Source organism: Camarhynchus parvulus, chromosome 5 (assembly GCF_901933205.1).
Source record: "Camarhynchus parvulus chromosome 5, STF_HiC, whole genome shotgun sequence".
In the NCBI taxonomy this organism is placed as follows: Eukaryota; Metazoa; Chordata; class Aves; order Passeriformes; family Thraupidae; genus Camarhynchus; species Camarhynchus parvulus.
The window spans coordinates 12,957,215-12,984,853 of NC_044575.1; the positions used below are offsets into that span (position 1 = coordinate 12,957,215).

The 27,639-nt window shown below is 39.0% G+C and overlaps 1 protein-coding gene across 1 annotated transcript in view; it reads right to left on the reverse strand.

Annotated features, from left to right (window-relative positions):
• ABCC8 (ATP binding cassette subfamily C member 8) overlaps positions 1 to 27,639 on the reverse strand; it is a 73,703-nt gene that overhangs the window by 16,726 nt on the left and 29,338 nt on the right. The window contains exons 11-28 of the mRNA XM_030949721.1: positions 27,189 to 27,229; positions 26,745 to 26,890; positions 22,637 to 22,742; positions 22,305 to 22,415; positions 20,327 to 20,402; positions 20,131 to 20,236; positions 15,866 to 15,901; positions 14,352 to 14,387; positions 10,935 to 11,033; positions 10,049 to 10,133; positions 9,311 to 9,391; positions 7,427 to 7,564; positions 4,946 to 5,071; positions 4,171 to 4,270; positions 3,334 to 3,581; positions 2,611 to 2,771; positions 1,381 to 1,450; positions 580 to 737 (exon numbers count right to left, since the gene is read on the reverse strand). Coding sequence (XP_030805581.1) covers positions 580 to 737; positions 1,381 to 1,450; positions 2,611 to 2,771; positions 3,334 to 3,581; positions 4,171 to 4,270; positions 4,946 to 5,071; positions 7,427 to 7,564; positions 9,311 to 9,391; positions 10,049 to 10,133; positions 10,935 to 11,033; positions 14,352 to 14,387; positions 15,866 to 15,901; positions 20,131 to 20,236; positions 20,327 to 20,402; positions 22,305 to 22,415; positions 22,637 to 22,742; positions 26,745 to 26,890; positions 27,189 to 27,229 — 1,924 coding nt within the window. The remainder of the gene's footprint in view (positions 1 to 579; positions 738 to 1,380; positions 1,451 to 2,610; positions 2,772 to 3,333; positions 3,582 to 4,170; positions 4,271 to 4,945; positions 5,072 to 7,426; positions 7,565 to 9,310; positions 9,392 to 10,048; positions 10,134 to 10,934; positions 11,034 to 14,351; positions 14,388 to 15,865; positions 15,902 to 20,130; positions 20,237 to 20,326; positions 20,403 to 22,304; positions 22,416 to 22,636; positions 22,743 to 26,744; positions 26,891 to 27,188; positions 27,230 to 27,639) is intronic.

Genomic DNA, 27,639 nt, shown 5'->3' on the forward strand with positions numbered 1-27,639 from the left:
ATATGCATATTTTTGCATTGCTGCAAACATTTCATAGGAGGGAAACTATCATCTTAGAAGGAGTAAGGTCTCAGATACAATTAAAATTTTCATATTTTTAAAAACTAGAAGGCACCCAGAACAGAAGAGGGGGCTCATGCACACTGGATCCTTAGTGGCTAGCAGTACCACCATGGTGATGCTGCATTCTTCAGCCTCTCCTTGACTTAACATATTTCCACTTTCACCTGCACAGGCAGACTTCAGTTTCCCTGTCACATTTTCTTGCAGGCACCCAGCACACAGCCCTTAGGGAAGGACAGAATCCAGTTAGTTTTTTTTGTGTCCTGTGAACTCCAAAAACCTTTGATCAGGCAGAGTCTGCTTCATCACCCAAGTTCCGCTCGAAGAGCTGCTGACAATGGCACTCGTAAAATGACACACTTCCACTGCAGTGGATTTGTCCCACTTGCAGACAGTGCCACAGCCTTGACAGGACCAAATGCAAACATGAAGCTCCCCTGAACTGCAATTCTGCAATTCACTCCCCTGCACTGCAGGAACTGTCCCTGTGCCAGGATGTGCTGGAGGTGCTCTTACCGGGAGGCGACTCGGAAGTACTTCTGGATGAAGTAGCACATGATGGCCAGGGGCACCAGGGCAATGAGGAACATGGGTGTGACATAGGAGATCACAGCAAGGGCAGACACACACAGCAAGGTGGAGCGGCTCAAGCACTCCAGGGTAGCTGGGATGTGCTGTGCAGAGAAGAAAAAAGCACACAGAGTCTTCCATAACATGCCAAGCTTAACACACTACTTCCTTTTCCTTTCTCCTGCTTCCTCAAAAATTTTATTCCGTGTGTATTTTAAGCATGCAGGTCTGCTCTTGAATTTACCACTGGGTTTTAGGGATATCTGAAAGGATTTCTGTGAGGCTGCTTCACATCTGCATTGTGGAGCACAATCCTCATGTCAGAGGATTACAGATGGGATGCAGTAGATGATTTTAGCATCTGCATAAATCCTGGCAATGCAGTCTGGGGTAAGTAATAGTAATTTGAATTTCAGTCATTTCTATTCTGGGCAATAGCATTTGCTTTTTTTCTCATTTAATTTCCTCAAATGAATGTGTTTACTCACTCACAAAAAAAGTCGATACTCTTTAATTTAGGGATATCACTATTGATCTTATTTTGCTTCCCTTTTCTATACAGGACATCTTAGCAAAATAAATGTTTTTTCAATGTGCATGTAAGATGAGGAGCTCATACAGAACCAAGAAAATTACGATGCAAACTGATACAGTCTATAGCTCATCCATAAGCTTCATCTAGATAAGTCTGTAATAAATGAAACCCCACTTTTTCAACTTGAGAGTTTGAAAATATTTAATCAGTACCTGGTCAATGGTATTGCAGTCAGCTGAAAATCTGTTCAATATACTTCCCAGAGGGGTTGTTTCAAAAAACCTAAAATGGTACAAGGAACGGCAAAGTTTACAATACTGATATTAGAACCGATTTGTGTTATTATTTTGTCTTACCTAAGCTAGGTACTGTATCACAGAAACAAGCAAATAAGTAGCCATAGTAAAATTTCTCATTTTTTCCCAGTACCTATGGCTCTCCAATTCAATGGAAATGTCTTGAATTTACAACCACAAGCATGAACCTACAAGCACTTAGAACCCTACGACTGCAAGCATGTCCTCAGCTCCCTCTACTGCCTGAGCCATGGACATCACATGATTACACTTGAAAAAATCCTTCCAGATTTTAATTTGAAGCCACTTCAATTTAGGAAAAATTCAAAATAAGTTAAATTGCAGAGTCTTGCATATTTCTGGGAACAGAAAATTGTAACAAGAATAACTACTGTTGGAATAATATATTAAAAGACATTTAGATTTGCAAAATGCACACTATATTATTGTTCTGCAAATATTAGCTGTACCATAACTCATGTGGAACCTGAAGTCTATCCTGGAACAAAAATCTAAAAATAAGTCTGAGGTTTTCATGTATGTGATTTTTCCATGTTCTTTGGGTCAAATATAGTTAGTTTAAAAATAAGAAGATTTTTTTTTCCTAGAGCTGCAGGTTTGAATCAAGCTTCATCTTTCTTTTCATGCACAGGAAAAAAAACTTACGGAGGACAACCAAGGCTTCTGCTGGAACAAAGTACATCCCAGTATACTCTAATGATGCCTCTAATGACACTTGTCTAAGCTCATTACCTTTCCTAGACTTGCACAATCACTGCCTGACAGTAAATATTTCCAGTGATTAAGATGATGAAGCATGCTATGAATTATCTGTACCACATATTGATCAATAATTGCGTTTTCTCCCTAATTAAAAACTGCCAAGAGAAATTAAACATGCAAGGAAGTAAATCTCTGAAGTCACAGTTGGGCAGCAGAGGCATTTGACTTGTGTCTAGGAATTCAAGCAGCATGGGTACCATTTTCAAAAACTACTGAGAAACTTGACACCTGGTGATTTTTCACTATCTTAAAAAAATTGCGATGCACAATCATTTCTTAGTAAAAACTGCACTTAGGAGACTGTCTTGAAGTAAAGAAGACAAAATTAGTATAATAAAACTTCTATTACAATCAAATAAATACCTCATTGGAGCCAAAATAATTTTATTTAGTAAAGAAGAGTGTAGCTTTTTGGTGACTTTCAAGCCAGTCCACTCCACTGCTATTGATGTGACAAGACATAGTACGATGCCAAGGCAGCAAAGGATGCTGAAAACTTTTGAATATTGAGAATGGTCAAATTCCTAAGAAACAAAGAGCAACACAAATATCCACTTTAAATTACATTTAAAATATTTTTGTAAACACAGAAGCACAAAAGTGAAAAAATGTGAGAGTATATCCTTTTTGCTCCCTAAATTAAACTGTCGATGATGTTCACTCATCTTAAATCACAATTTATTATCCTTTGGAGAGGGAAATGATTGCATGGAAATAAGAGATAAATCAGAAGTTTAAAATCAAGGAACACCATAAAAAGCCCAGGTTGCTGTGAGAATGCAACAGTGCAGGGAAAACAAAAAAGAACTCTGATACCAAAAATACTTTAGAAATCCAGGTATAAAAATACAATATATCAATACACTATATATCAATATACAATAAATCTAGCAAAAGGAGAACACACCAAACTTAACTTCATTTTACTGCACCATGTATGCAAAAATGTACTGAGCTTCAAAATACCCTGGAGTGGTTCTTGTATAGAAAAATAGTACATTGCATACAAATCTTGGAGCAGAGGTTGACAGCAGGAGAATACCCCCAGTGAAATCATAAGAGGCAGGTGAAGAAGGCAGTGCCTACCATGCACTGGGAGCAGTTTTTTGTTTCGGGCTCTATCTTGATAGAAATGGCATGCTCAGTCCAGAGTGCCAGGCAGTAATCAATGGCCACCATGACCGTGTGCTTCAGCAGCTGGGACAGGAGCAGCAGCGGCAGCAGGAGGATCCCTGCTGCACTCAGGTACTTGCCACAGGCTCTCCAGGGCATCTTGGCTCTCTGATGCAGCACTGAAGACAGGTTGTCTTCATCATCACTCTCTGTTACTTCTTCTGCAAGGTGCAAGAAGAAAGGACAGTCACGCTGACATGCATATCAAAGGGACTGGCAAGAGGTAGCTACAAACCAGGCATTCCTATCCAGGATAAAGGGTGGCTTTAAGGTCAGTGCACCTGCTCAGAACTGCATGTATTAACCTGCTGAACTTAATAGTAATGCATACTAGAAAGATGCAAAAACCCTCAGCACTTGGTGATCAATTTCTTCAACCGTGTTTTTGCAATGTGAAAGCACTGGCTGGATAAAAATCAATTGCAATCTTTTTCCTTTGTAAGACCTTAAGCAAGTATGTTTAGCTATTGACAGGTGACGTTCACCCAGCATACTATTCTTCATTCATTATTAAATCATATTTGCCTATAAGAAAAAGCCTCAACAGTCTGGAGGAAGAGATGACTTGTGAATGCTTGCAATCACTCTGGTCCAGAGGTCAAAGCAATGGAAACAAGCACTCCTATAAATCACAACTCACATGAAAAACGTTTTGTTCTCTTGCCAGTTTGAATGGTGTTAATTCATTCTAATATCATTTAACAGTGAAACAGTAATGTACTGGCAGTGGGCTCAAAGGGTGCCCTTTACCTTCATCCTCTTCATCATCTTTCAGCAATGCTTCCCGGGAATACATCGTCCTCCGGAGGTTCGTTCTTTCCAAAACAGGGTTTTCCTCAATAGTTGTTTCCTGAAAAAGGCACAGCTCATGTGTTTTTAACCAGAGAACAATACAAAAAAATGATACTTGTAATAAAACTCAGTGAAAAACAGAAGTGGGAATCTCACAGTAGGCAGCCATAAGTGATTGATTTTCTACCTCTGTATAAAACCAAAGGACATAAATTAAATATCTAACATTCATTTCAGGTTGTCAATCCCAGCCCTCCTGGAATCTTAACTTGGAAAGTTATCCTGAATTGATAAGATCTAAGATTAATATCTCATTCTTCCTGTGTTATAAGCATGAAAGACAAAACGTCTTCATCCTTTAGGGAACTTGATACAGGCAATTCTGCAAAGCCTCCACCCAAGGCAATGAATAAATTCAGGCATAGTTATAAAACCAACTGTCAATATTAGCAAAGCTTTCCCTAAAATGGCCATATTTATATTCCTCAGGTGGCAATATTTTGATAGGGCTTCCTATCAAGAATGATTAGAACAGTATCAACGAAATATGACATGTGCAGATGAAGAAATTTATCTTAAGAGATAAATAATAATGGTAACACCAATACTCATTCATATTAAGTTAGACATCACACACAGTATGTCAATTCCTGTTAAACCTTTCAAACTAAGGCAAAAAAAAAAAAAGCACAACATTTTCTTGCACATATTGATTGCCCTGCCCATCAAAAACCTTCTCCAGCTCTTGGTCTTGTCGATTCATTAATGTCTTCCAGTGTTCAAAGAGCTCAGTCTCGGATTTCTGAATGTCCTTGAGTGTTCCTTCTCTCTGGATGTTACCATCTTTCATTGCAATTATCTGAAAAGTCAGAAACACAAGTGCTGAGATAAATAGCCAGGTATGTCTATTTATTTTAAAGCTATGTGTCTGTGCTTTGACAGGATTTTCTCTTCTCTATAATAAATAATATTTCCACAAACAAATCTGTCTTCTAAAAAGACAGTGGCATTATCTCTTGGCTCTATCCCCTTCATTCAAGATGCTGAAAACCCAGAAACTTCCTGCACTCCATGTTTTCAGAAAAGGCTGCTTTTAAGAAAGAGGAATGGGATCCCTGTGAGCAGATCCTGAATACAAGTCATTAGCAAGATAAGATTTTAGAGCTCTCTTACCTCCTAAAAGGAAAAAGCTTTTAGCAAGACACTGAATGCAGGAGGTTTTGCCCTCATTCAGGCAATTAGATATGAGCATGCTGGCTCCTTTTCTGATACCATAGACTGATAAGAAAGAGCTAGGCAATTTGAATCCCTAAAGCTTTAAAAGCATAAAATAGTGGGCACAGTTTGGAAATGAAAAATATCTAGGCAAGACAAAGTCTGCAGGGAGCAGTTTCCAGTTTGTGTCAGTGTAACTACGTTACACACAACGTAGCTACCACCACTCTGGGTCTGACAGGGACAATTGGAAAATGAGGCATGCAGATTGCAAACCTCCATCATCACAAAAGAGTTAATGCACTATTCATTTTTCTCTCTCCTTGGAAACTCAGAAATTTCCACAGGCAGGGAGTGAGAAAATAAACTATTTAATTTATTGCTAAGATTTTACTTTCAATTATTGCTATGAATTTGCACCAGAGAGAAGGTAAAAATAAAGAAAACAAGATCTTTTTGTGATCAATTCATTCAGGAAACCTACAACTGGGCTGGACCTTGAATTCTTCTGAAGGTTTTGTTGAAAATATTTAGGGGGACCATGACACACACTTCAAACCATACTTTTATTTAAAATTTCTCAATAAAATAAATATGCCCTCTTCACTCCATTGGGTAAGAATTGCTAAGGATTAATGAAACCTACACTTAGGGAAAAAACCTGAATTATTTTGTAATAAATATTTTTTATTATAAAGTTTATACAAATCCTTCCTGTGCTACTGTTTGAAACAGTTTATTTCATAAAAAAATCACACATCTAGAAGATAATAAAAATAATGCAATTTTCATACATCTCCTAAAACCACCAAAACCTAGAAATGGGTCTTACATTCAAAAAGAAAATTAAAACAATTACACTGAAGAACAGCCATAGCCTTCATAGCCTTTAAAAAATTGCAGATATATAACAATAAAAAAGAAGTTGAGATGGACTCATAAGGAGGGGAAGAAGGCAGAAAATTCCTGTATCCCAAGAGACACTAATTTGAAAGCCAAGACTATGTTGAGAACAGTGGTAACTCTAAATGTAAACAAACAACTGAGGGACAAGGTCACAGCAGAGACCATAAATAACAATTGCTGCCCACCAAACACCTGATCAGAACAAGATGAATGTCTATCTGCAAGCCAGCATGAAGCTCAGGAAGCAGTTGCAATATGATTATTTCTTGAGACCAGGAAACTGCTGCTATAGCCTGTGCAGGATGTGAAGGCGAGAAGTCCTGCTAGGAGGTATAACTGCAGTCATCAATCACCATGGGCCAGGAGACCTGGGAGGCTGAAAAACTGCAGGAACTAGTGCAAGGCCAATGGGAACCAATGAATTAAAAAAGAAAGAATCCAAACCCCTAAAAATTCCCTTTTCATCTTTTTGACATTTCCAATTACAAACTGGTATAGAAAGCATACCTCCATTTTTTTCCCCATTAAAGTAGAAGATATAAAAAAGAAACCTAACAGAACAATCAAATACTACAGATTTCTTAACATTTTGCCCACACACAACGGGCAAAGATGTTCTGGATATACTAGTAACTAACCATAGGGAAACACTGGGTTTTTCCTTATATTTCCATACCTCTCAATATCCACCTTCCATAAATGAACCTTTTCCTGTGATAGCACAAATTCCTAGTAACATCCCAGCAGAGGCAAAGGTGTTATTCAAATATTTCACTGGTTTGAGATCAAAAAATTAGCCAAAATTTTCCAATATAACAAATGTTTTGGGATATTCAATATATTTTAAATGTCACCTGCTTTCATAAGAGTATCAAGAAGCAGCTCTATGAAAATTCAACATATTTAGGTGTTCCAAGATGGGAATATCAAAATTATGGGTCCCCTAACTGGCTGATTTTCAAAAGATCTTTATTACATATCTTCTCACTGAACTATTACTTGGTGGAGAGATGAAGTGAAAGCACTGTTTGCAGCAAGACATGTTCCTGCCATGCTTTTTCCTCCACAGAAAAATTGAGAAGAGGTTCCTTACCCAGTCAGCGTGGGGCAAGTACTGGAGCTTGTGGGTCACCAGCACCACCGTCCGCTTGTCCTCCCGCAGCATCTTCAGGATCCCCTCTTGCATGAGATGGTCACTCAGGTGGATATCCAGGGCAGAAAAAGGATCATCCTGTCATAAGGATAAGGGGTCAGGTTTTGGAGCCAGAACTCGTGGGATCCAAGGCAACTGACAGGTTTTAATATCAGTAAACCCAGGTAGATCAACAGAGAGACACAAAAGAGGCCATCAGATCAAAATTGTGCTGAGGAACAGTTTCTTTAATTTACAGAACACCAAACCTTGAACTGTGTTTTTGCAGAGACCACCGAGTAACACCAGCTGTGTCAATTCTACAATTCTGTAGGGTTTTCTGGAACCTACTCCTTCTCTCCAGATGTGTTCATGGCCCACACAGCTGGAGAGCATGGCTTCTGTCAGGCTCCAGAAAAAGTCCCAGTGTGGGTCTGCGGCAGATATTGCATTACTGCTCCAGGGATAGGGACAATGAGCATATTTCTGTTTCCCCTGAACATCACTGCCTTCAGTTGTTGGTTTGTTTTTTTTTTTGTTTCATAAATCAATACTCTATTAACAAAGAATTACAAAAAACACAAAAGAAGCAATATTGCTCATTTTGCTGACTCAGCTCAGATGTTTGATTTGAGACCTACATTATCTTGTTGAATCAGTCAATTATATGCAATTCATTTAGGCATAAATTAATCTGTACCATCTTTTGGGAAACTTTCTACCTAATCCTATTTATACGGAATCACAAAGCTTGTGATTTGATTTGATATTTCTGCTTGCAATAGTGATACCGGCTGTAGGATTTACTTAGTGTTACTATTTCATACTATAATATTACACTAAACCCAGGCTTCATTAGAAATCAAAAATATCTGAAATTAGCAGTAAGATAAATATGGACACTTAGATTCACTTAGTTTATTAAACCAGAGCATCACAAATAAAGTTTATTTGTAGGTGTTTTTCCACCGCCAAACCATAAGAGAACCCGCTGCTTTTAGGAGGCTATTGAGTGTCCTTCACAGAAGGACAAAAAGGGCAAAACCAAGTTACAGACTAACAGTGGATCAGCTGATTTGCAGCACCTGACCCAACTGTTCCCTACTTTCCTGCACTCTGATCTTTGCCTGGAAATGCCCTACACATGAAGCAAGCACAAACTGATCAGCTTAATTACAGGGAAATGTCTAAATAGCCTCCCTTTCTTTTAGGGATGACATCTAATGTGCACAGCTTTTCTAATCCTAATGATTCATGTCTCACTGTCATAACAGCTGGATTCAAACCTTCTAGAAAACTGAGCACAAGAAGGAAGTCCTAAATTGAAAAGCCAGCAAGCTCACTACAAGTGAGTGCATAGGATGCATCTGTTTTCCGACCTGAGAAGGTGTTAGAACCTGCTCTCACTCTCTTTCCATAGCTGAAGCTGGGATAGGATATACAACAGGCAGTTCAGGGTGCAAAAGCAGCTTCGTTTGTTGCAGAAAGGAAACACCCCAGACATGAGGTAACTTTAATTTTAGGCCTGAGACAGCTTAGGAAATTAATGAATACAGCTGAAACTATTACATTTCTAAGACTGAAAAATAAAAGCAAGGGTCAAATTGAATTTTCAACATACTGAGAGGACAAGCATCAGCCATTCTATGTGCAATACCTGTCTGTCTGCAGCATTTACAAAATGCTTCCTACCTGCAGGCTAGCTGACAAGAGATATAAAACACACAGTGCACATTTGGCTCAGCTCAGTGAAACACAATGTTCAGCATGTGACCCATGAAATACTCTAAATGAAAAAGCAGCTCCTTCTTCTGCATGGAGCATAAACAGAAGGGCACTACCCACCAGAAACACAACATTTGTCTGCTGGTAAAGTGCTCGTGCCACGCTGATCCGCTGGCGCTGCCCTCCAGACAGATTAATACCCTGGAGATAAGGAGGAGAGAAACAATCAGACAGTTAAAGAAAACATCAACTGAATATTCATATTCCTTATTCTGATCGGATTATCCATAGAAGACTTTTCTGGGCAGGGAAACATGAGAAATTTTTCCAATGTGTGGGCCTGTAATGTATCCTTGTGGTGTTTTAGGGGGCATTTTTGGGGTTCTTTTGTTTGTACCAGTGCCAGTATATGCTAGAGTAAATTGTTTACAAATCTGTGACTTCTGTTTCCACTCTCATCATTCCCTAATCTTCCTTGATATGATAAAGCTATTGATTAAACACCTGCCCTTCTGTAAGTGAAAGAGCTGTAAAAATATACCTATGTATTATTATTTATTTTTCTGTTACTTCTAAAGAAACCAAAAAATATCCTGTTAAGTCAGGATATTTGCAATAGCAGCTGCAGAACAGTCAAACATTCTGATAGCAGCACATTTAAATCATTGCACCTCACATAAACGACAGTGTTTCCATGTTCACTGAGCAATGAGCTTTCAGACTAATGACCCAAACATACACTTAACTAAAAGATTACCTTTGTTGCCAAATAACCTGTAAGATTTTAAGAACCAACAAAATAATAAACCCCCTCTATATATTTAAACCAAAAATAGAAGCCTGTAGCTGTTTACTGACCCTCTCTCCAATCTGGGTTTGGTCTCCGTGAGGCAGAATGTCAATATCAGGCTGGAGGGAACAAGCATCAATTACTGCTTTGTACCTGTGGAAACAAAAAAGGCAACAAAATCCATACAGATACTGCTGGAGAAGCACATTTCCTACCTGCAGAGGAACAAAAACTAACCAGCTGGAAAAAATCACACAGTGGAAAACATATTTGTTAGCCACTAATTGTTCTAATGGGATCTCTTTCAATCACAGGCAAGTAAGTAATATTTCAGCTTAGAAATAGCTGAGCTGAAATCTTATGTTAGCTTCCCAAATAAAATGTTAAATAGTTAAACCCAGGAAAAACAAACATAACTTCTTTCAAGGTATATTGCTATTTTTAGCAGTTGGTTTTCACACCCAGGGCCTTTGTTTCTTGTTTCAATATCCAAGGACAACAGAAAAAAAAGAGTGCAGGATGCAAATACATAATCAACCACTTCTTTTAAGGGTGGGGAATGGAATACCAGCAACTGATTTCCAAGTATTTTACAATGTGGGCATTTATACTGAATAAAAAGGCAGCCCACTAATTCTTTACAAACAATATTCCCACTCCCAAACAGGTGATGTCCCTCCAGGAGAGGCAAACTAGTCAATCACATGAGAGAACACTGCATGCTAAACAAATACAATCCTTGGAAATGGAAACATTTGTACACCTGAGTTCAAGTGAGACCAAGCCTGTCCCCTGTGTCACTCAGGAAAAGCGTGCTCAAAAGGGGAGGTTGTCATGTTCAGGCAGGTGCAGTAGGTTTGTTCCTACAGGGAGATGGGGCCCCATGTGCGACCCACACGACCCCAATATTTATGGAGAAGGGGAGTAAAACACAACAGTGCTGGAACCTGTTACCTCTGCTTGTTAAAAGAGCTTTCAAATGTGATATTCTCTTCCACTGTGGCATTGAGCAGCCAAGGCTTCTGGGATGCATAAGCTACTGCACCTCTTTTCCTGGGAAGAAAACAAACACAGGAGTTCCCAGCTCACCAGTGAAATTGCTGCTTTTGGAAACCATTTTCTTGTAAAGGAAGAAACTAGTAATTAGTCTTCAAAAATGCTTTCCTTTCTTTCTCTAGGACAATCAATAGCTTTTCCATCATGGAAATACATAAGATGATAAATCTCTGACAGAATACTGGAATTGTTTACCCAACTGAATTTCACTTTGTTCCCTCTTCTCCTACTGTGAAGTGGGATTTGGGGAGTCCAGCTCAATAAAGCTGCCTCTTGAGCAGAGTGGATGGCAGGAGGAAAATTACCAAAGACTGAATCCCAGTTCTGTTTGGATAGATAAGTAAAAAATTAAATGTGTAGCAGATCACTAGTTAGGCAGCACATTTCAGGAGGGACATTCTAGCAAGATAAAGTGTTTGAAAAAGATCCAAACAACTCTACACATGCACAAAGGCAGTTCCCTCTCCCATTTCCCCCCCCCATTCTTAGAAGAGAACTAGAGTTAGAAAGTAAATGAGTAAGTCATTTCTGTGCCTATAAAGGCAAGAAAAGAGAATACAGACAAAAAAATATTTGCTAAATTTCCCCCAGTGAAATGGCCCTCATAATGTATCATCAGAAGGGACAATTTACCAGGTACAGTCAACAGGATTTTACTCACTATGCACATATTACTTAAAAGAAATTATTAAATTATTATTATTATTAATAATAAAAATGAAAGTTCTGCCTGTTAGAGAACTTGTGTTTTTGTTGTCTGTGGTGCATTAAGGATCCCAGTAAGGCAGAGCTGGGAGAAATGCACCATCTTTTATCAGAGCAACTGATACTTTTGGAAAACTCATTGGCATATCATCCTTCCTACAGAAAAGGTAGATAGAAGGATCATATGCCTAAAAGCATATTTGTTTTCATCCCAGCTCTATCAGTTAATCCAATAAAAAGACAGGACCTCTCACCCAAACGTAGCCTTTGTCTGCTAGACAGCCACTATGGCAACCTATTTCTAGTTGGACCTGAAAGCAATTCAAACCATGACTTGACAAAGTACATTTCATTTCTCTTTACAAGTTAAGGTCACTTCCCCTATTCATTTTTTTTCAGGCTTTTACAAAGCTTGTTTAGAAACCACGATAGGATCCAATTTTTGTTGATGACCTGAAAGAACATACAATTCCACTATTCTGCTAACATGCTTCCACGTTGAAATTTCTGATGGCTCGCCAGAATTTCATTATGCTTTATGCATTTTCTTTATTGGAAAATGAAACAGAAATAGCTAAACAAAAGAAAAAAAAAAGACAGAAAATAACCCCTAGGCAGCCCAGCCTGCAGCCCCAAAATCTAATTCAAAGAGCATTCAGGTCTGCCTCAAGAAAGCAGCACTTTTTCAGTTTGTATGAAATTTTCATCCCAATGATTGAGAAAAAATTGCTTTGAGCATTCCAAGATGAAGATGTATTCCCTTCCCCTCCTTTTCATTGCTTGAAACTGTGACTTTGCAGCTCTTAATTCTCAATGTGATCAAAAAGTTACTGCTAATTTACTTCTTGAAAAATATCAGCAAAGTTGCGAGGAAAAAGCTTTTACAACTTTGGCAGAAAGTGTTCTTTGGTTGAGTGAAGATATGGGTCCTACCAGTGTGATGCACTCCATGCTGAGAACCAGCACAATGTCTGGGAATATCACTCACATTTGGATTACATTCTGCTTTTAGGACATCAGTGAGAATTCATTACTGCAAGGAACTTGGCAACAGGCAGTGAGCTTGCCAAAAGTGATTATGGACTGAGGATTTAGTAAATTCCTCTAAATTAATCCCAATTGCAAACTGACACTAGGATGGCATATCAGGACTGATCATATTTTGACATACACAAAAAGCCTGCAAGTGCTTGCAAGCTTCTTTTTCACATATATGAAATCTATTGCATGTCCACAGTGCTGCACACAGTAAAGACAATCAAACAATTGTTACTGAAACTGTGAGAAACACATGGCTGAAAATCTAGAGAACAAAATATTCTGCAATGGAGTGTGCAAGACTTGCTCCGAAAGTCTGCCTTGAATATCCATAAGGTTTCACAGTTTTAGGACTGAATACAAACCAATGGTTTAGGAGACACAGGACTTTCAGGGATTATTCTGTGGCGGGAAGTGATTGCTTCCTGTCCCCAGACTGCATAAATAACTGTGTGTTTCAGCAATGGAGTGTTTGTTTCCCCTCTGATAACACAACAGACTAACCACAGCCTCTTAATTATCACAGAGGTGCAGACAAAAAATTCAGCCTTGCAGTAAATACGGAAAACTTCCCTGAGCTCCCTGGAGACTATGAACTATGTCTAATATAGAAGCAAGCCTGTTTACTAATTATGAACCAGGTTAATTAATCAGAAACAACACCATGAAAAGGAACAACATTCACTTCTTTGCAGTATGGGTGACTGAGCACTGGAACAGATAGACTGTCCAGAGAGGGTGTGGAGTCTCCCTCAGTGAAGACACTCAGGAACCATCTGGACACAATCCTGTGCCATGTGCTCTGGGATGGCCCTGCTGGAGCAGGGAGGTTGGAGCAGATGACCCCTGAGGTCCCTTCAACCTTACTCTTTCAGTCATTCTGTTGTGAAGATTGTTTGCTTAAACTTATTAATCTATCTCTACTTTCACATTTCATTTTGTTAAGTACAGGAGGTGCAGTAGATCTCCAAGATCAAACAAAAATAGTTAAGGGAACACTCATATATGAATCTCAATGCCTTAATAAACCCATGAAATCTGAGATGTTGGCAATTTTTAAAAGCAAATAGGTGCACTTAAAATGCAATGGAGTTAGGATTATGATGATGGAGGAAACAATATATTGCAAAGCCTTTCCTCTGTGTTTTGCGATTGCTGACTACAGTTTTGTCTTGATTATTTTGCACAATTCATTAACTTCTACTACCAGTCAACTCAAATCCAAATGTTCTTCAAATATGAGAGAAATGTGTACTGTTCTGTATTACAACTGCACATGCAAAAATATGCTTCTTGTATTTTCAGCCTGATGGAAAGTATTGGAGCACTCTGGTATTGCCAGTCCTGAGCATTTAGGAAGAAATCTACCTGCCATTATTAAACTTCAAGGGTCACCTGTTTGTTTTTTTTTTAGATCTTGCAGTAGCTGTATACAGAGACATCTTTGTCTTCTAAGGGGGAATTTTAAACTCATTAAGTGCACAGACTGCTGAATAATGTTCACCAAGTCACAGAATGGCTGAGGTTGGAAGAGACCTCTGGAGCTTCCCATTAGTTTATAAAATGTTGTACCTGACTTCCATATCAACAGGAGATTCTTTCTCTGGGCTGTAGAAAACAAACACAAGGGTTTAAAAAAAATAAAATTCAAACAGTGCAAATAACACCACAAATTAATATAACTATGCTACAATTAAAAATACAGCAAAATGACTGCATAACAGAAATAAAGTTCTTTTTATGCTAAAATTCTGTGCTACATGATATTGACCTAAAAAGGGTAGAGTTAAAGCTTCAGTTTGGAGAAGTGCTAAACAACTTCATAGAAAGCCTCCAACACCTATGAGTAAATGCTCAAGACCTCAAAAGACTTTGACCCAAAATTCTCTTCTGAGAACACCAAAAACGTTCTACAGGATGTTAGTGCAACAAAACCACAAAAGGTATTCTTATAGCACTTAACCAACCAGGATTCCCAGAACATGTGATAATGTAGGTAATTTTTCATCCAGTCTAACATTCTTTCCTATTTTTAATACTCTTGACATACTGTTGTGCATTTTATCTCACACTTCCCCACCTATTTCCATACCAGTTTCAAACATGAGACTAATTCTGACCATACTTCTCTTGTATCTTAATGGGTTCAAATGGTTTTCCTTCAACTTGGCCCAAAAACTTCAGTCTCTGAACACAGAAAGGACTGTAAGATTTCAAAGTATCCTTTACCATGAGACTTAGACACAAGGTACATGAAAATTCCTCTTATACTCCCAGATGGGAGCAGCAGTTTTGCAGGACTCAGGCAACAATTCTGAGAAATAAAGCACATGGAAGAGAAGAAGCTGGCAAATCTAAAGAAAAGGCAGGGGAATAGCTGGAGAATTACAGAACCAAGAAAATATTCTGGTCAGTAAAAGCCACGGGATTTAGCCCAAGTCAAGGTAAGGGAGGCCATCTGACACTGCTGATTTCAACAACAAACTTCTGAGTCCAGCAGGAACAGGATCACCACTTTTACAAGGTTTACCATTCTGGAGGTTTGTGCCCCAAAATCAGAAAGCCTTGTTCTTAGCTGATTTGGTAAATATTCCCAAAATCCAAGCTGAGCTATGTTAATCACGTAAAAATAATTTTTGTGCCAACAGATGGACTAATCTCTTACTCTCCACACTTCTCTGTGTGCCTGAAGAATGGTAGGTGAGAAAACAAGCTTATGACAGGATGTGAAAATAAATGAAGAGAAGGGTAATGGGGAGAATTTGTTTTAATAAATGAGACATTTAAATACTTAATAGCATTTTTCAAAGTGTAACATAACCTGGTTCTGATCTTTAGAGAAAGATTTTCAAAGACATATCAGGATAGAATTTTCAAAATCTCCAAATGGCAATGCTTTCATAACAGAAATTCAACTCTTCATAATTTGCATAAGTGCTTTCAAAAATTGTAACCTGAGATAATGCAGTTAAAATTTCACTGATTTTCAGAATTCTGACTCTATATCTTAAGATTTTAGAAACCTTTGGTTTTTTCTACTGCAATCAATTTAGCAGTAAAGCAAATAATTGCATATAATACCATACCTGAAATCTTCCCCCGTCTCACTGTCAGAAGTGCAGCTGCATCACAAATAGAAAGCAAAGATTGTTTACTTAAGTGAGCACAAGCAATCTGCCCCAGAAAGAAAAACTATTAAATTCCACTTAGTGCACAGGCTGCAAACATTACTTATCACAGGGCTGCAGTGCAGCATCTGTTCCTTCTACACAAACTGACTTGATTTCATCAGGCAAGAAGATTTGGTGACCCCTTTTTACCTTATAAACCTTAATTTGACTCAAATAAAAGCACCTCCACCCTGTCCTGGAGGTGCTAGCAGAACTGAGAAGTCCTGCTGTGACAAGAATGATGTTCCATTATAAAAAGTTCATTTTCTGGGAAAACCAAATGATAATTTGTGATACTGTTTTTGGTTTTTTTTTTTTTTTCCCCACAAGAGTAATTGCATTTTACAGCATATAATGGGTTACTGTGAACCCCAAACCCCACCTTCAGTTGCCACATACTGTGTCCTGTCCAGCCCTATCCTTGGGGTGATGTGCTTGTGTAAATGTAGGCAGGTCCAAAGGACAGACAGGTTTTGGTTTTGCTATTTTTGAATGTGCACAAAGATGTTCAGAGTTGTTTTGACAGACGACTGGGCATACTTATTAGTGATGCTAAATTCAGTTCCATTCAAAAGAGTGAAAAATCTGTGAGTCAAATGATATAAACAAAATCAAGAAGGAACAAAGTCTTTGATGCTTTAAAGAGGACAGTCTCATTAACTTTGTGCCAACACAATTTGCTTATAAATATCCAGGAGTGAAAACTATACCTGCAGATTCAAAAGTTGGTTTGAGACACTTCCATAAAATTTATGCATAATAAGCAATGACCATATCTAAATCAAATTACTGTACAATTTGAGAGCACAGCCAGCCACCAGTACCTTTACTCCAAAGGTCTGTGTACTGAACAAAGCTCTTCCACAGTAAACTCACACTCCACTGGTCTTTAGTGACCACAGTGGTCCAGTCTCCAAAAACCCATAGGCCTGTTGCATATCATTAACTAGAAACACATTCTTCACAGGAACTAGTGATAGGCTGAAATAGAAAATTCCTTTTCCAGCCCTTCCCTGCATGACATAAAGACCCTGAACCAATTGTAATCAATTCCCTGATCTCTGTTTCTGCTCTGTAGCAGGAAAACAATTATTCTCCATTTGGAGTTTTAGCACAAATTTGTCAACCAACTTTTCCACACTTGTCCTATCCCTTCCTTCCCCATTTTCCTACATACTCTTGGCAATTAAGGATGCTGAAATGTCAAAGTAACATATGTTTGATAATGAGGTCTAGATCTAATTTGTCAAGGTACTTTAGATGTCTAATGATGCAAAGATGAGCCTACTGAGATTTTCAAGCCTTCAGATTTTGATATCCCCCTTAAGTAAAATTAAGTACTTGGATGTTTCTGAAAACTTCAGTAAACATGTATTTTAAAAAACCAATTTACTATGTAGGCATAAAGACAACTTTAATTTTTTTAAATTAGATTAAACCAGTCAACTCCACACTAAGATGAAAACCTACTGTTAACAACCTTAAATCTCTATCTTCCTTCACATTGTAAGGACTTAAGATTCACATGCAAGAATGTATGTCCTGTTTAAAATTACATAATTATGTTTGAGCAACACATTTGTTTGAGCAACATTAGGTCAGTTTTCTGGTATTATTTACTCCAACAAGACTTGAATTGGGACTATTAAAAGTGAGATACTGCCCAGAAGAAATTGGTATGGCATATATTATAATTATTTACTCAATAACAGGTCAAATCATTACCATTTACCACCTGCACAGAAGGTAAATAATGAGTCTTCTATTTTTGTTAAATCCCTAACCATATTATAAAATATTTATACTGAGATGCTTTCAGGCTGTTTTGGACAAGAGGCATTAATCTGAGCTGAACCTTCTGGACACACACTGTAACACAACAAAAATATCACAAATGAGCCATGGTTCACTTCTGATTATCTCCCTCCTAGCCCAGGAATAAACTACATTACTTTTTAGGGTTTGAAAGAATTTTTGTAAGAAACAAGAAGAATGATACACAGTTAGTACTGTTTTATTTATAAAGCATGAAGGCAAAGAGTAGGGAAATAACTTGTTATCCATTAGATCAAGGGAAGGGCCAGGAACAGCACCCAGATTTCCTGAGCACTGAGTGACATGTCAGCAGGATACATCCTTCATCTTCACAGCTATGACCTTGGAGGAAGGGAAGGGGAAGGAAATTTGGATGAACTAATTCAGGTCTATTCTGTAACATGAATGACTGAGGCCAAGCATTCCCAAAGAAAGAGCTCTAACAAGGAACTTAAGTGATTTTGGTTACACTTTTCATTGCCTGAGCTGGGGCTACCAGCCCTGATGATTACTTGATAAGACTACTCTCCTTGAACCTGGGATAAGGTTGCATGTTCCCAGTCAGGCATTAGTATTTTCTTATCAAATTAAGGGAGCTTTCATCTGATAGCTTTACAACACAAGTGTGCAGCCCACACTGGCTGCATCCATCACTCTGAATAGACCAGTGCACATGGCAGCAGCTCTGAAAGATGAGACAACACCTAATCTGCCCCAGCGCAGCCAGCACTTACAGTGCTCAGATTGTTCAGCCACAAGTCCCTTTCTACATATCTGACAGATAGCACAGCAAATGTGATAACAACTGAATTGCACCTTGTGATACTTTGGCACATATAGAAGACATGAAAACCAGTTCTGACCTTTCCACTGTTGGGAAGAACATACTTCTAAACAAGTGCTATTTAAAAACACACCACAGTTTCTGATCAGAAACATCATGTCATGTGTTTTAGTTTAGCATCAGACATTCAAATTACACTTCTTAATCATGTTATGTCCTCTGTAAAAAATTACAGCCTTGCTGAAATGAAATTAGTTCACCTAATAAGGCTGCAGGGATTCTGTATGGTTCCTCACCAGTCTGATTTTCTACTTATGGAAGTATATTCTCATGGATAGATCACCACATTCTGGAACATTGGCTGCTGTGCTTGTTTCCCTCACTAGCTGAAAGGGTCAGCTTCTTATGTTTCATTTTCCCCACCTATAAAGTAGACAACTTTCCTTCCACAGATTATTGCTATTAAAGCACGTGCAATTCTCAGCAGTGTGACTGGCTTACACATGAAGGCTGGATATAAATCATATCTCTTGACAAACACTCAAGGAATTTAGAGAACCCTTCCACAAAATCGCTGCAGAATCCATTGCATAACAATGACCCTCTGTCCATCAGAGTGTGTGATTTGATTTATAGGTAGGTTGGTTTTCCTTCAATCCCAATCAATTGGAAATAAAATTAATTGTTTCTCTAGGTACTTCTGCAATTTGTTGAGCTTTATCTACAAATAATTATAGCCCAAAGGGCAAAGTGCAGACTGTAGGGGTAGGAAGTCTGCTGCTGTGAAATAAACAGGCCAAAAATGTTCACACATATTGATCAAACTGTGTATTAGAGATGGCAGGAATTTACTGGAAACCATATACAGGAGCTGCAATATATTTTACCATCTGTTACCTTGCCTGAGGGTCAAGAGAAGAAGTCCCAACAGAAGCTGCTGGAGTTCAGAACAATTTTTTTCCCTCCCTTCAAGGCCAATACCCAAGTCAGACATGAGTGGAATCTCTAAGTGGCTATCAGAGTCCAGGTGCTGCGTCCCCTTGGGGAAGGAGGCCAGGACATGGCTGACTCACTCCTGTCAGATCAGGAGGATGCACTGGCGATGGCTCTGAGGTCACTGCCACTTGAAAGGCACTCCTCAAATTGTCAGGCATTAGCCTGGTGCTGGGATGGAGCACACATCTGAGCCAGGCACTGCTCCCAGTGAGCCAGAACCTCTTCAGAGCTCCATGCAACCACACCAGCTCAGGTCTGAAAGTGCAAACATCATTCTGTAGCTGCGCAACACCTCAAGCTCATTAATTCTAATTCCAAATGAGTTACAGTTTCACTCAGGTTATGCTGCTGGAGTGCAGAATGCTCAAGAATGGTTGTCCCTTCCTATGAATGGAATAGGCAGCTTGTTTCACCCTGGGTGGGGATTCTTTCTGATCTTAAGGTAAAGTTTTTTATCTTGACTGTGTATCTAGAAAATCCCTGACACCAGAAGTTCCCAGGAGAGATTTTGAGTTTTTTCTGTGTTACCACTCTAGTCAAGCTGAATTTTTGAATTAAATTAGAATTTAACATTAAATGCCCCTACCTGGTCCAGGATATGTTCCCAGAGATCTTCTGCATCTCACCAAGTATGGCCAGCAAGAGAGATGACTTACCACAGCCCACCTGTCCTACAATCATTGTTAGCTGCCCTGTGAGGCAGGAAGGTATACATAAGGTTACGATTTACCAAATAACTATGGAAAAATATCTTATTCTGTTTATCTGATGTAATTTTGTACCTTGAGGGATTCGGATATCAATATTGGACAATGCTGGAGGACCTTCAGGTGTCCAAGTGAAAAATCCATTTGTGATCTATAACAACATGGAGAAAGAAGATAAACAGAAACCCAGATTTAGAGCTCACTTTTTCCCCCCAACATCAGAGACACTTCTTTTTTCATTACACTGAGCATGGGAACAGAGTTAGCCTTTGCCCAATGCAGGAAATGGATCTTCAAGTGACTGACTTTGTGAAGGACTGCACTTTGATGGGCAGAAACCTCTGAACTCAAACAAGCACTATTAGACTATTAGAAAATTATTGACAATTTGAAAGGGCAAAAAAGTTGCCATTTAGAGTTTCTCTTGTTCTGTTGTCTGTAAGGTGGACACATGTAATAAGTGAAATGACTATAATATAATGAAATTACATCCACGCTCAGTTTGCTCTTTGCAGAGCCCTGAATGTCAGTTGAGACACAGTGCAGCTTACACAGCAATTACACCACCCAAATTCCAAGCAGACCTGCAGAACCTTCCATGAAATTAGATGATCCTGCCCATTACAGCATTTTCCTTTGTATTTCTGACATGATTCTCAGATAATCTAGGTTTTGCTAGATACAGAAATAATTTCATTGAAAAAGACTAAAACCAGGAAACAAAGCCTGTTCAGACTTTAAATGGAGATTTCCATGGATACTACGAGAAACAAGGAATGGGAGACAATTTTAAAAGGCCTACATTTATACAGGACCCACTTCTCTCACTTCTTCAGAGCCACTAAAGCCTTCAAAGCCTTTCAGCTATGCAAGGTACAACAATTTTTCATCTAAGAAGAGTGGAAGGGGACACTTCCATCACACCCTTGAGAAAAGCTGATACTCCTATCTTGAGCAAAAGCGAGCATGGTGTTCCTGCCTCTGGACTACCAAAGGCAGCCAGAGGATCCTCTCTGAACTGATGTCCCTTCCTGGGCAATGAGCTGCAGACAGGCAGCACCTGCACAAATTCCCTGACCCAGGGCTGCTGGTGACAGTGGTGTCAGCAGATGGAGCCAAAAATTATCCCTGGGCCTGGTTTTCTGTTCAAGCCTTACAGAGGTTACTGCACTGGCCTCTCCTTTGTGACACTGTTGGCACTCCAGGCAGTCTTTTGACCCAACACTGCCCCCAAAACTCTCTTTCAAATATTCCTCTTATTTTCCTGGAAGTCTGTTCAAGAAGCATCCTGCACCAATTCAGCATGTATTTAAAAAACCCCTGAAAGCATTACCAGTTGTCCTACTTTGTCCCATGAAACTGAATTATTCATCCTCCTCTGCTGGAAATGCAAATGTATTAGCAGGCTCCCTAAATAAACAGCTTCATCACTATAACAACCATCAGGATTTTTATTACTTCTGGCCATTTCCACAACAAATCAAGAGCATCAGTCTTCAAAGTGGGTAATTGTAATTTTTTTCTTCAGACAAGTTAGGTCTTTGGGAATTAGTTTTTAATTTCATCTGGGGAAAGGCTACTAGGAATTCCAAAATAGTAAGACCCATAATGACATTATTTTGGGAACATCTAGAACAAATTCTTTCGATTTTCTTCATCCTATTATTCTATACAGATCCTGGAACTGGAAGAAAGAGTCTGGCATACATAAAAGATTGGGTCAGACGATCTTTTGAGGTTCCTTCCAACCTTGGCTGTTCTGAGTTAAAAATTTTGGATCTGAGAACAGGGCTAATGACATAAACACTTGAAATAGGAAATGGCTGGGTGAAATCGAAAGGAATAATTGCAACTAATTACAACCTAGATATTAGTAGTTAATTCTTAAAAAGGAAGACAGATACAAGAAAGGTGGAGGTTAATCTCTGACAAGTGCACAAGTGTCTAACAGTTCACACCAAATGCTGGGTCTTGAACTTGAAACTGCCATCAGAGTACAAAAGTGACTATTAGTGAGCTAATATAAGTGTTATTAGAGTGACCTTCATATCACCTTTACACAAAAATCATCTGCTTCTGTGATGTTAATGGGTCTTCTCATGTGAGAGCTGTAATTGTTCCAGTCCTCCCTGGCAGGCCTCTTGCGGTTCACAACCTTGAGTGGCTGTGCAAAATCAGAGAGACAGAAATAAGCACTAATTGGTGGCAGCATCAGCAAAATGTCCCAAACTCTAGCAACCATAGTGTGAATGATACAGTTCAGGGTATTAAAATAGAGGTTTTGCAATTGCAAGAAATAATCAGTAGGAAATGGAGAAGTGAAAAATTTATTCTGGGTACAAATGACTGCAGTCACTTCACCAGCAATGAGACAACTTTACTCACCACTGCTTGGTACTTGCTGTGATTATCTGCACTTCTTAGCTCTGAAGATTTATCATGCTCTTCTCCAATTTCTTCACTTGACAGGAATTCACTCAATTTCTGCACACTGACAGGAAAAAAACCCTACAATGACACCTCAACCTTGGAAACAAAACTTTTGTTCAGTGCAATGTTTATTACAGAGCATCCCTTCTTGTACTTCAGCTGCTGTCTGTGGCACAGTTTGTTCTTGTTTGGTTACAGGTGTATGAAAATGTGCAATGGGAAGTTACTCAAGGAAGCTTTCAAAACCTGTCCTGTTGCCTATTAACAGTGATAGTTAAACAATTTGTTCACATGTTCCTCAAGTCGTGTCTCTTCTGACACCACCAGAAAGATCTCACTCAAAAGTTTTTTCAGGCATTTGGTGGGACACAGAAGGGCTACAGCAGTGGCTTGTTTTGAAACCACTCACCCAATTTTAGTCATATATGAATTTTATAGAATTTTAGTCATTTATGCTGATCAAGTTTGGCCCAGTAAGTCCTGCTGAACAGTCTTATAAAAGCTGTACACTGTGAGCCAAATTCAACCATCTGTGGTGAAATATGATGTGCATAAGGTAACTAGATAAAGGAATACACCACAACAGAATAGTGTTCAACAGATGAGATATAAAAGGAATCCTGACAACCAGCAACAAAGAAGAAAGCATAAAATTTTCACTAGCTGCTTTAAGATTTAATTAGCTAAGAGATAATGTGCCTTTATTAAGACATTTAACAGATCAGGGCATTAATTTTATCTCTGTACCTGACTTTATAAAATGTATGTCTAATTTACTCACAGGAACACCAAATGAAATTTGTGAAAGAATTGGATTGAATCATGAACTCAACATCAAAGGAGCTCAATTAGCTGGAAATAAGTCTTCAAAATCATAAAGTGCCAGAAGGCCTAAAAATAAATTTATGGACAAGAGCTGAAAAAAATTTATTTCAATGTTTAGACTTAGGCTTACTGGGGAGAAAGAGGAAAAACAATGGCACTGAAGCATTGTGATATGTGGTAATCTGTTAGGATGCCAATCTTAAAAAATAAGAATTCACCTGCCAAGATTTATTTTGCATTTCACTACCAGGAATTTCTTCTTTAGACAGAGACTTAGTTTCTCCTAAGAACCTTATGAGATCCCCCACTGATGCCAAAACATTGGCATCCAGGCATTGCAGAAATGCCTGAGGCAGACTCCCTGCACAGCTACCACTTGGCCTGCAAGCAGAGATCAAAGTCACCCTGGGACTCCCTAGGAGAGAACTGGTTCTAGAGTTTTTCTGTCAACTTTATTGATTGCTAATGGCAGCTGGGGACTGAGATCAGTGGATCTCTTAGTGGATTCAGTGGAGGGAATTTAGCTAGAGGAGGTACTACAATCTAAACAACAAAAAGGGGAAGAATAACTATTTGGGATGTGACAAAAGGAATAATGATTGATCCAGGATCAATTTTTGATCCCTTAATGGGAAGGTCTTTTATCTCAAAGGAAGTGATTAGAAGCTCCATTGCTAGAGATATTAATATCTATTTGCACAAAGCTCTGGAAAACAGGGCTAGGAATCTTACCCTTCTTGTTCAGTGAACCAAATATTTAAAAGAAAATTTCAAATGTCTTTCAATGGACTAAATGATGGTTTGATGCTGCCTATATGGATTTGATATGCAGCTGCACCTATATTATCTGATATTTGAGAAATTGCTGTGAAGATAGAAGGAACAGACAGAGAAGTCCCCCATGTATCTGATCCAGGGTCTAGAGGGGTAGGAAGAGAAGACAGCAAACAGACATTCTCAGACCACATATATCCAAACAAGAGTATGTCTCTATTAAGCCATACAACAATTTGATTTTATTCTCTAGTTGTGTAAGCAGGTGTCTGTACTCTCTGCAAACCCCAGCCCAATGCTCTGCATATTTCTGGAATTACTCCTCCTGAGGCAATTATTGAAGAAACACAGTAGAGTTGTGAGAAAATCTTGTGTTAAGAGGCAACAGCTCTTACTTGAGGATGCTGGACTGTTCTGAACTCTTAAAGAACAGAAAAAGGACGTTCTTTGCAGAGCTCTTGCTGACAGCACAATTTGAGTATTCCAATATCTCCAGAGGGGAACTTATTTTTAAGCCACAGAAAGGACATATTGATTAAAACACTGTTATTTGCACAGCTGACTGGAAAGATGGTTTGATATAAAACCCAGTAAGAGACATAATACCACTCTTGCTGCTTAACCTTTGCTGATTGAAAATGGTACACTGCACTCTTTGTCCCTGAAGACTCACATTGAAGAAATGTATCCATTGACTCCTCACTTTCAGTTTTCAGTGGTAGAAACACTCCACACATTAAAAACTCCAAAGTACTGTACAAAGAGGTATCAGATTTGTCACCTTCCTAAAGACTTTAAACAGTTGCTCCTCTAAGAAGAAGACACCCAAGCCCATAACTTGGAACATTTTCAGGGGTCCTACATGGAACAGAAGCTTTAAATCTGTCAGTCACACAGTGGTTCTGAGTGTGTCAATGCCCATCCATGGGAATGCTTTGCAATTGGGCAATGTGTAGTAATTAAAGATACTGACAAGGTTATTGATCAGTATTATTGTCCTTGATAGCATCAGGCATCAAAACTGTAGCCAAGACTAACAGAGCAGAGTTTGTGGAGTGCCTGGGAATCAAAGCCAGTAACACTTTTATTGTCCTTTACATGCTGGTTTCACTGCTGGATCATCTTCTGCACCACTTAGTCCTTTCCTGTCACTCCAGCAGAAGCTGTCTTTGCAAACATGGTAAAATCAGTTAGACTATCACAGCCTAAAAAAAGCTGAAATACAACTTTGCCAAGTTAGGTCACCTTTGCCTGACCAGCTACTTATAAGCAGGAAGGTGTAACAGTAGGACTCAGTTGCAGCAAGCAAACAATAGCTGTGTTCAATTAGTGCAAACTCAACTGTCTGCTTTTTAACATTTACTAAAGTACTTCAGCAGCCACGTCTTTGTATGGCTTGAAAATATATGGCACATGCTTCCAAAATATTCCTCTGAAGGGTGAGACACTCTAGGGAGGGCAGCACCACCAGCACTGTGGAGCAATGCACTCTGGAACACTACCTGGGTGATACAGAGAGCCAGCAGGGATGATGTCAGCTTTGTTACAGAGCTTGATTTTTGCCTGCACCACAAATGGCAGGGCAACAGCCTGCCAACAAGAAGCTATCTCCAGAATAACCCATCAAGAACTCCCAGCTAGCAACAATTAATACTTGGCTGATACTAATCACTCTCAAATTGTTCCTGTGGCATTAGCAGGCACAATTCATTTGCAAAGAAATCCTTTGACAAGCCAAAACAAATGCCTGTTGGCAATAGGCAGAGTCAGTGTGGGCTCCCAGGCACTTTGCTGGCTGTAATCTTTGCATGAAAATTTGCCATGGCTCTAGGGACTACCACAGTGGCTGCAAAACATTTCCTGCCAGCTGCTGATGCTCTCAGATTTCACACTTCTTAGGAGAGAGGACACAGCTGTGACTTTGCACTGTCAGGGAATTTTCAAACACTGAAGGCAATCTCAGCCTTGTGCTGCAGTCTCCCTTCCATCTCCAAAGCAACACAAAGGAAATTAAGCAAGAGGTGGTGGCCAATACCTGTCCCATAGCTTAAATAAGCTCGTCAGACAGCTTCATTGGAGGTCAAAGCTGTCCTAATAAAGAAGTAAACCCAAACTCTGTTTCTCCTATCAGTCAGGTAGAGTTACACTGCATATGAAAAAGCATGAGGAGGTTTTTACACTGATCTATTGATACTAAAATTCCCAGTGAAATAGCAATTCTACTGGTTGTTATTTTTTAGCTTTTGAACACTCAAACTAATGTTCATCAGAAAGTATGACATCACATGTCCTTCTGTGATTACCTTTTACCCTTCTATGTGCTTGATGGAGGGGAAAAGAAGTTGGGGACCAGTTTACAGATAAATAATCACCGTGCTATTTCCAAACTTGAAATTGTAAAATGAGCAATGGACACATTCTCAGAAACTGGGCAGGTGGTAGATATTAATTTTACAGTTCTTACCTTACTAATGCTTTGACAGTGGATCTTACCACACTTGAGAGCAGGAACAATGGAGACACAAGGATATGAAACAGGGAGAGGGAGGCAAATGCCACTGATGGGGAGAAGTCAGCCTTTCTTGTCAGATGAGCATGGACAACAAATGTCTACAAAGAGACAAACATCATCCTCAGTGCTTTGCCATAAAGAAGAAAACAGACTTCATATTTCACAACCATTTCATTTACAGAATCTTAATTCATACTCTCTTAACAGTTTGGGGGAGTGCTGCATGCTCTGGGCTGCTTCTGGTGCCAGAAGGCAAGTGGGCATTTTCCATTCTTTCCCAGAGGAACTGCAAATGTGCAGCAAGTTTGTATCCTGTTCTCCTCCTTACCCAATTCCACATCACTTACACTTGAAAATGCAGTTGTAATTAACACTATTTAGAAAGTCCATACTTACTATCAGCACAGCTGCAATTGGTATTGCTGCATTCATAAAGACTGTGAAGGAAAACACATAGGAACATTTAGGAACAATTTTCATTCAGACATGCTAAATGCTAAAATGCTACTAGCACTGCTTTACCACTTACTAACAGTGCTTTACACCACTGCTAGTGGTATTTTCTACACTCTTACTCTGCATGTCTGTCCCTTCTATCACAACCTGAGGATATTATTTAATCATCACCTTTTCATTTTGACCTTAACTCGACTTTATTTCACATAAGTAAACTATATGGAGAAAGAATATAGACTCTAGAACTAAAATAGATCTCAGGCATCAGTACAGGTGTAACAGAAAAAGGCTGGACAGTTCTTTTGTGTTTAAAATGTGCCTGTCCTTTTCTTCTCTCGGATATAACCATGTTCAAACGGTAAAAACTCTCTCCAATTACATAATCTGAAGT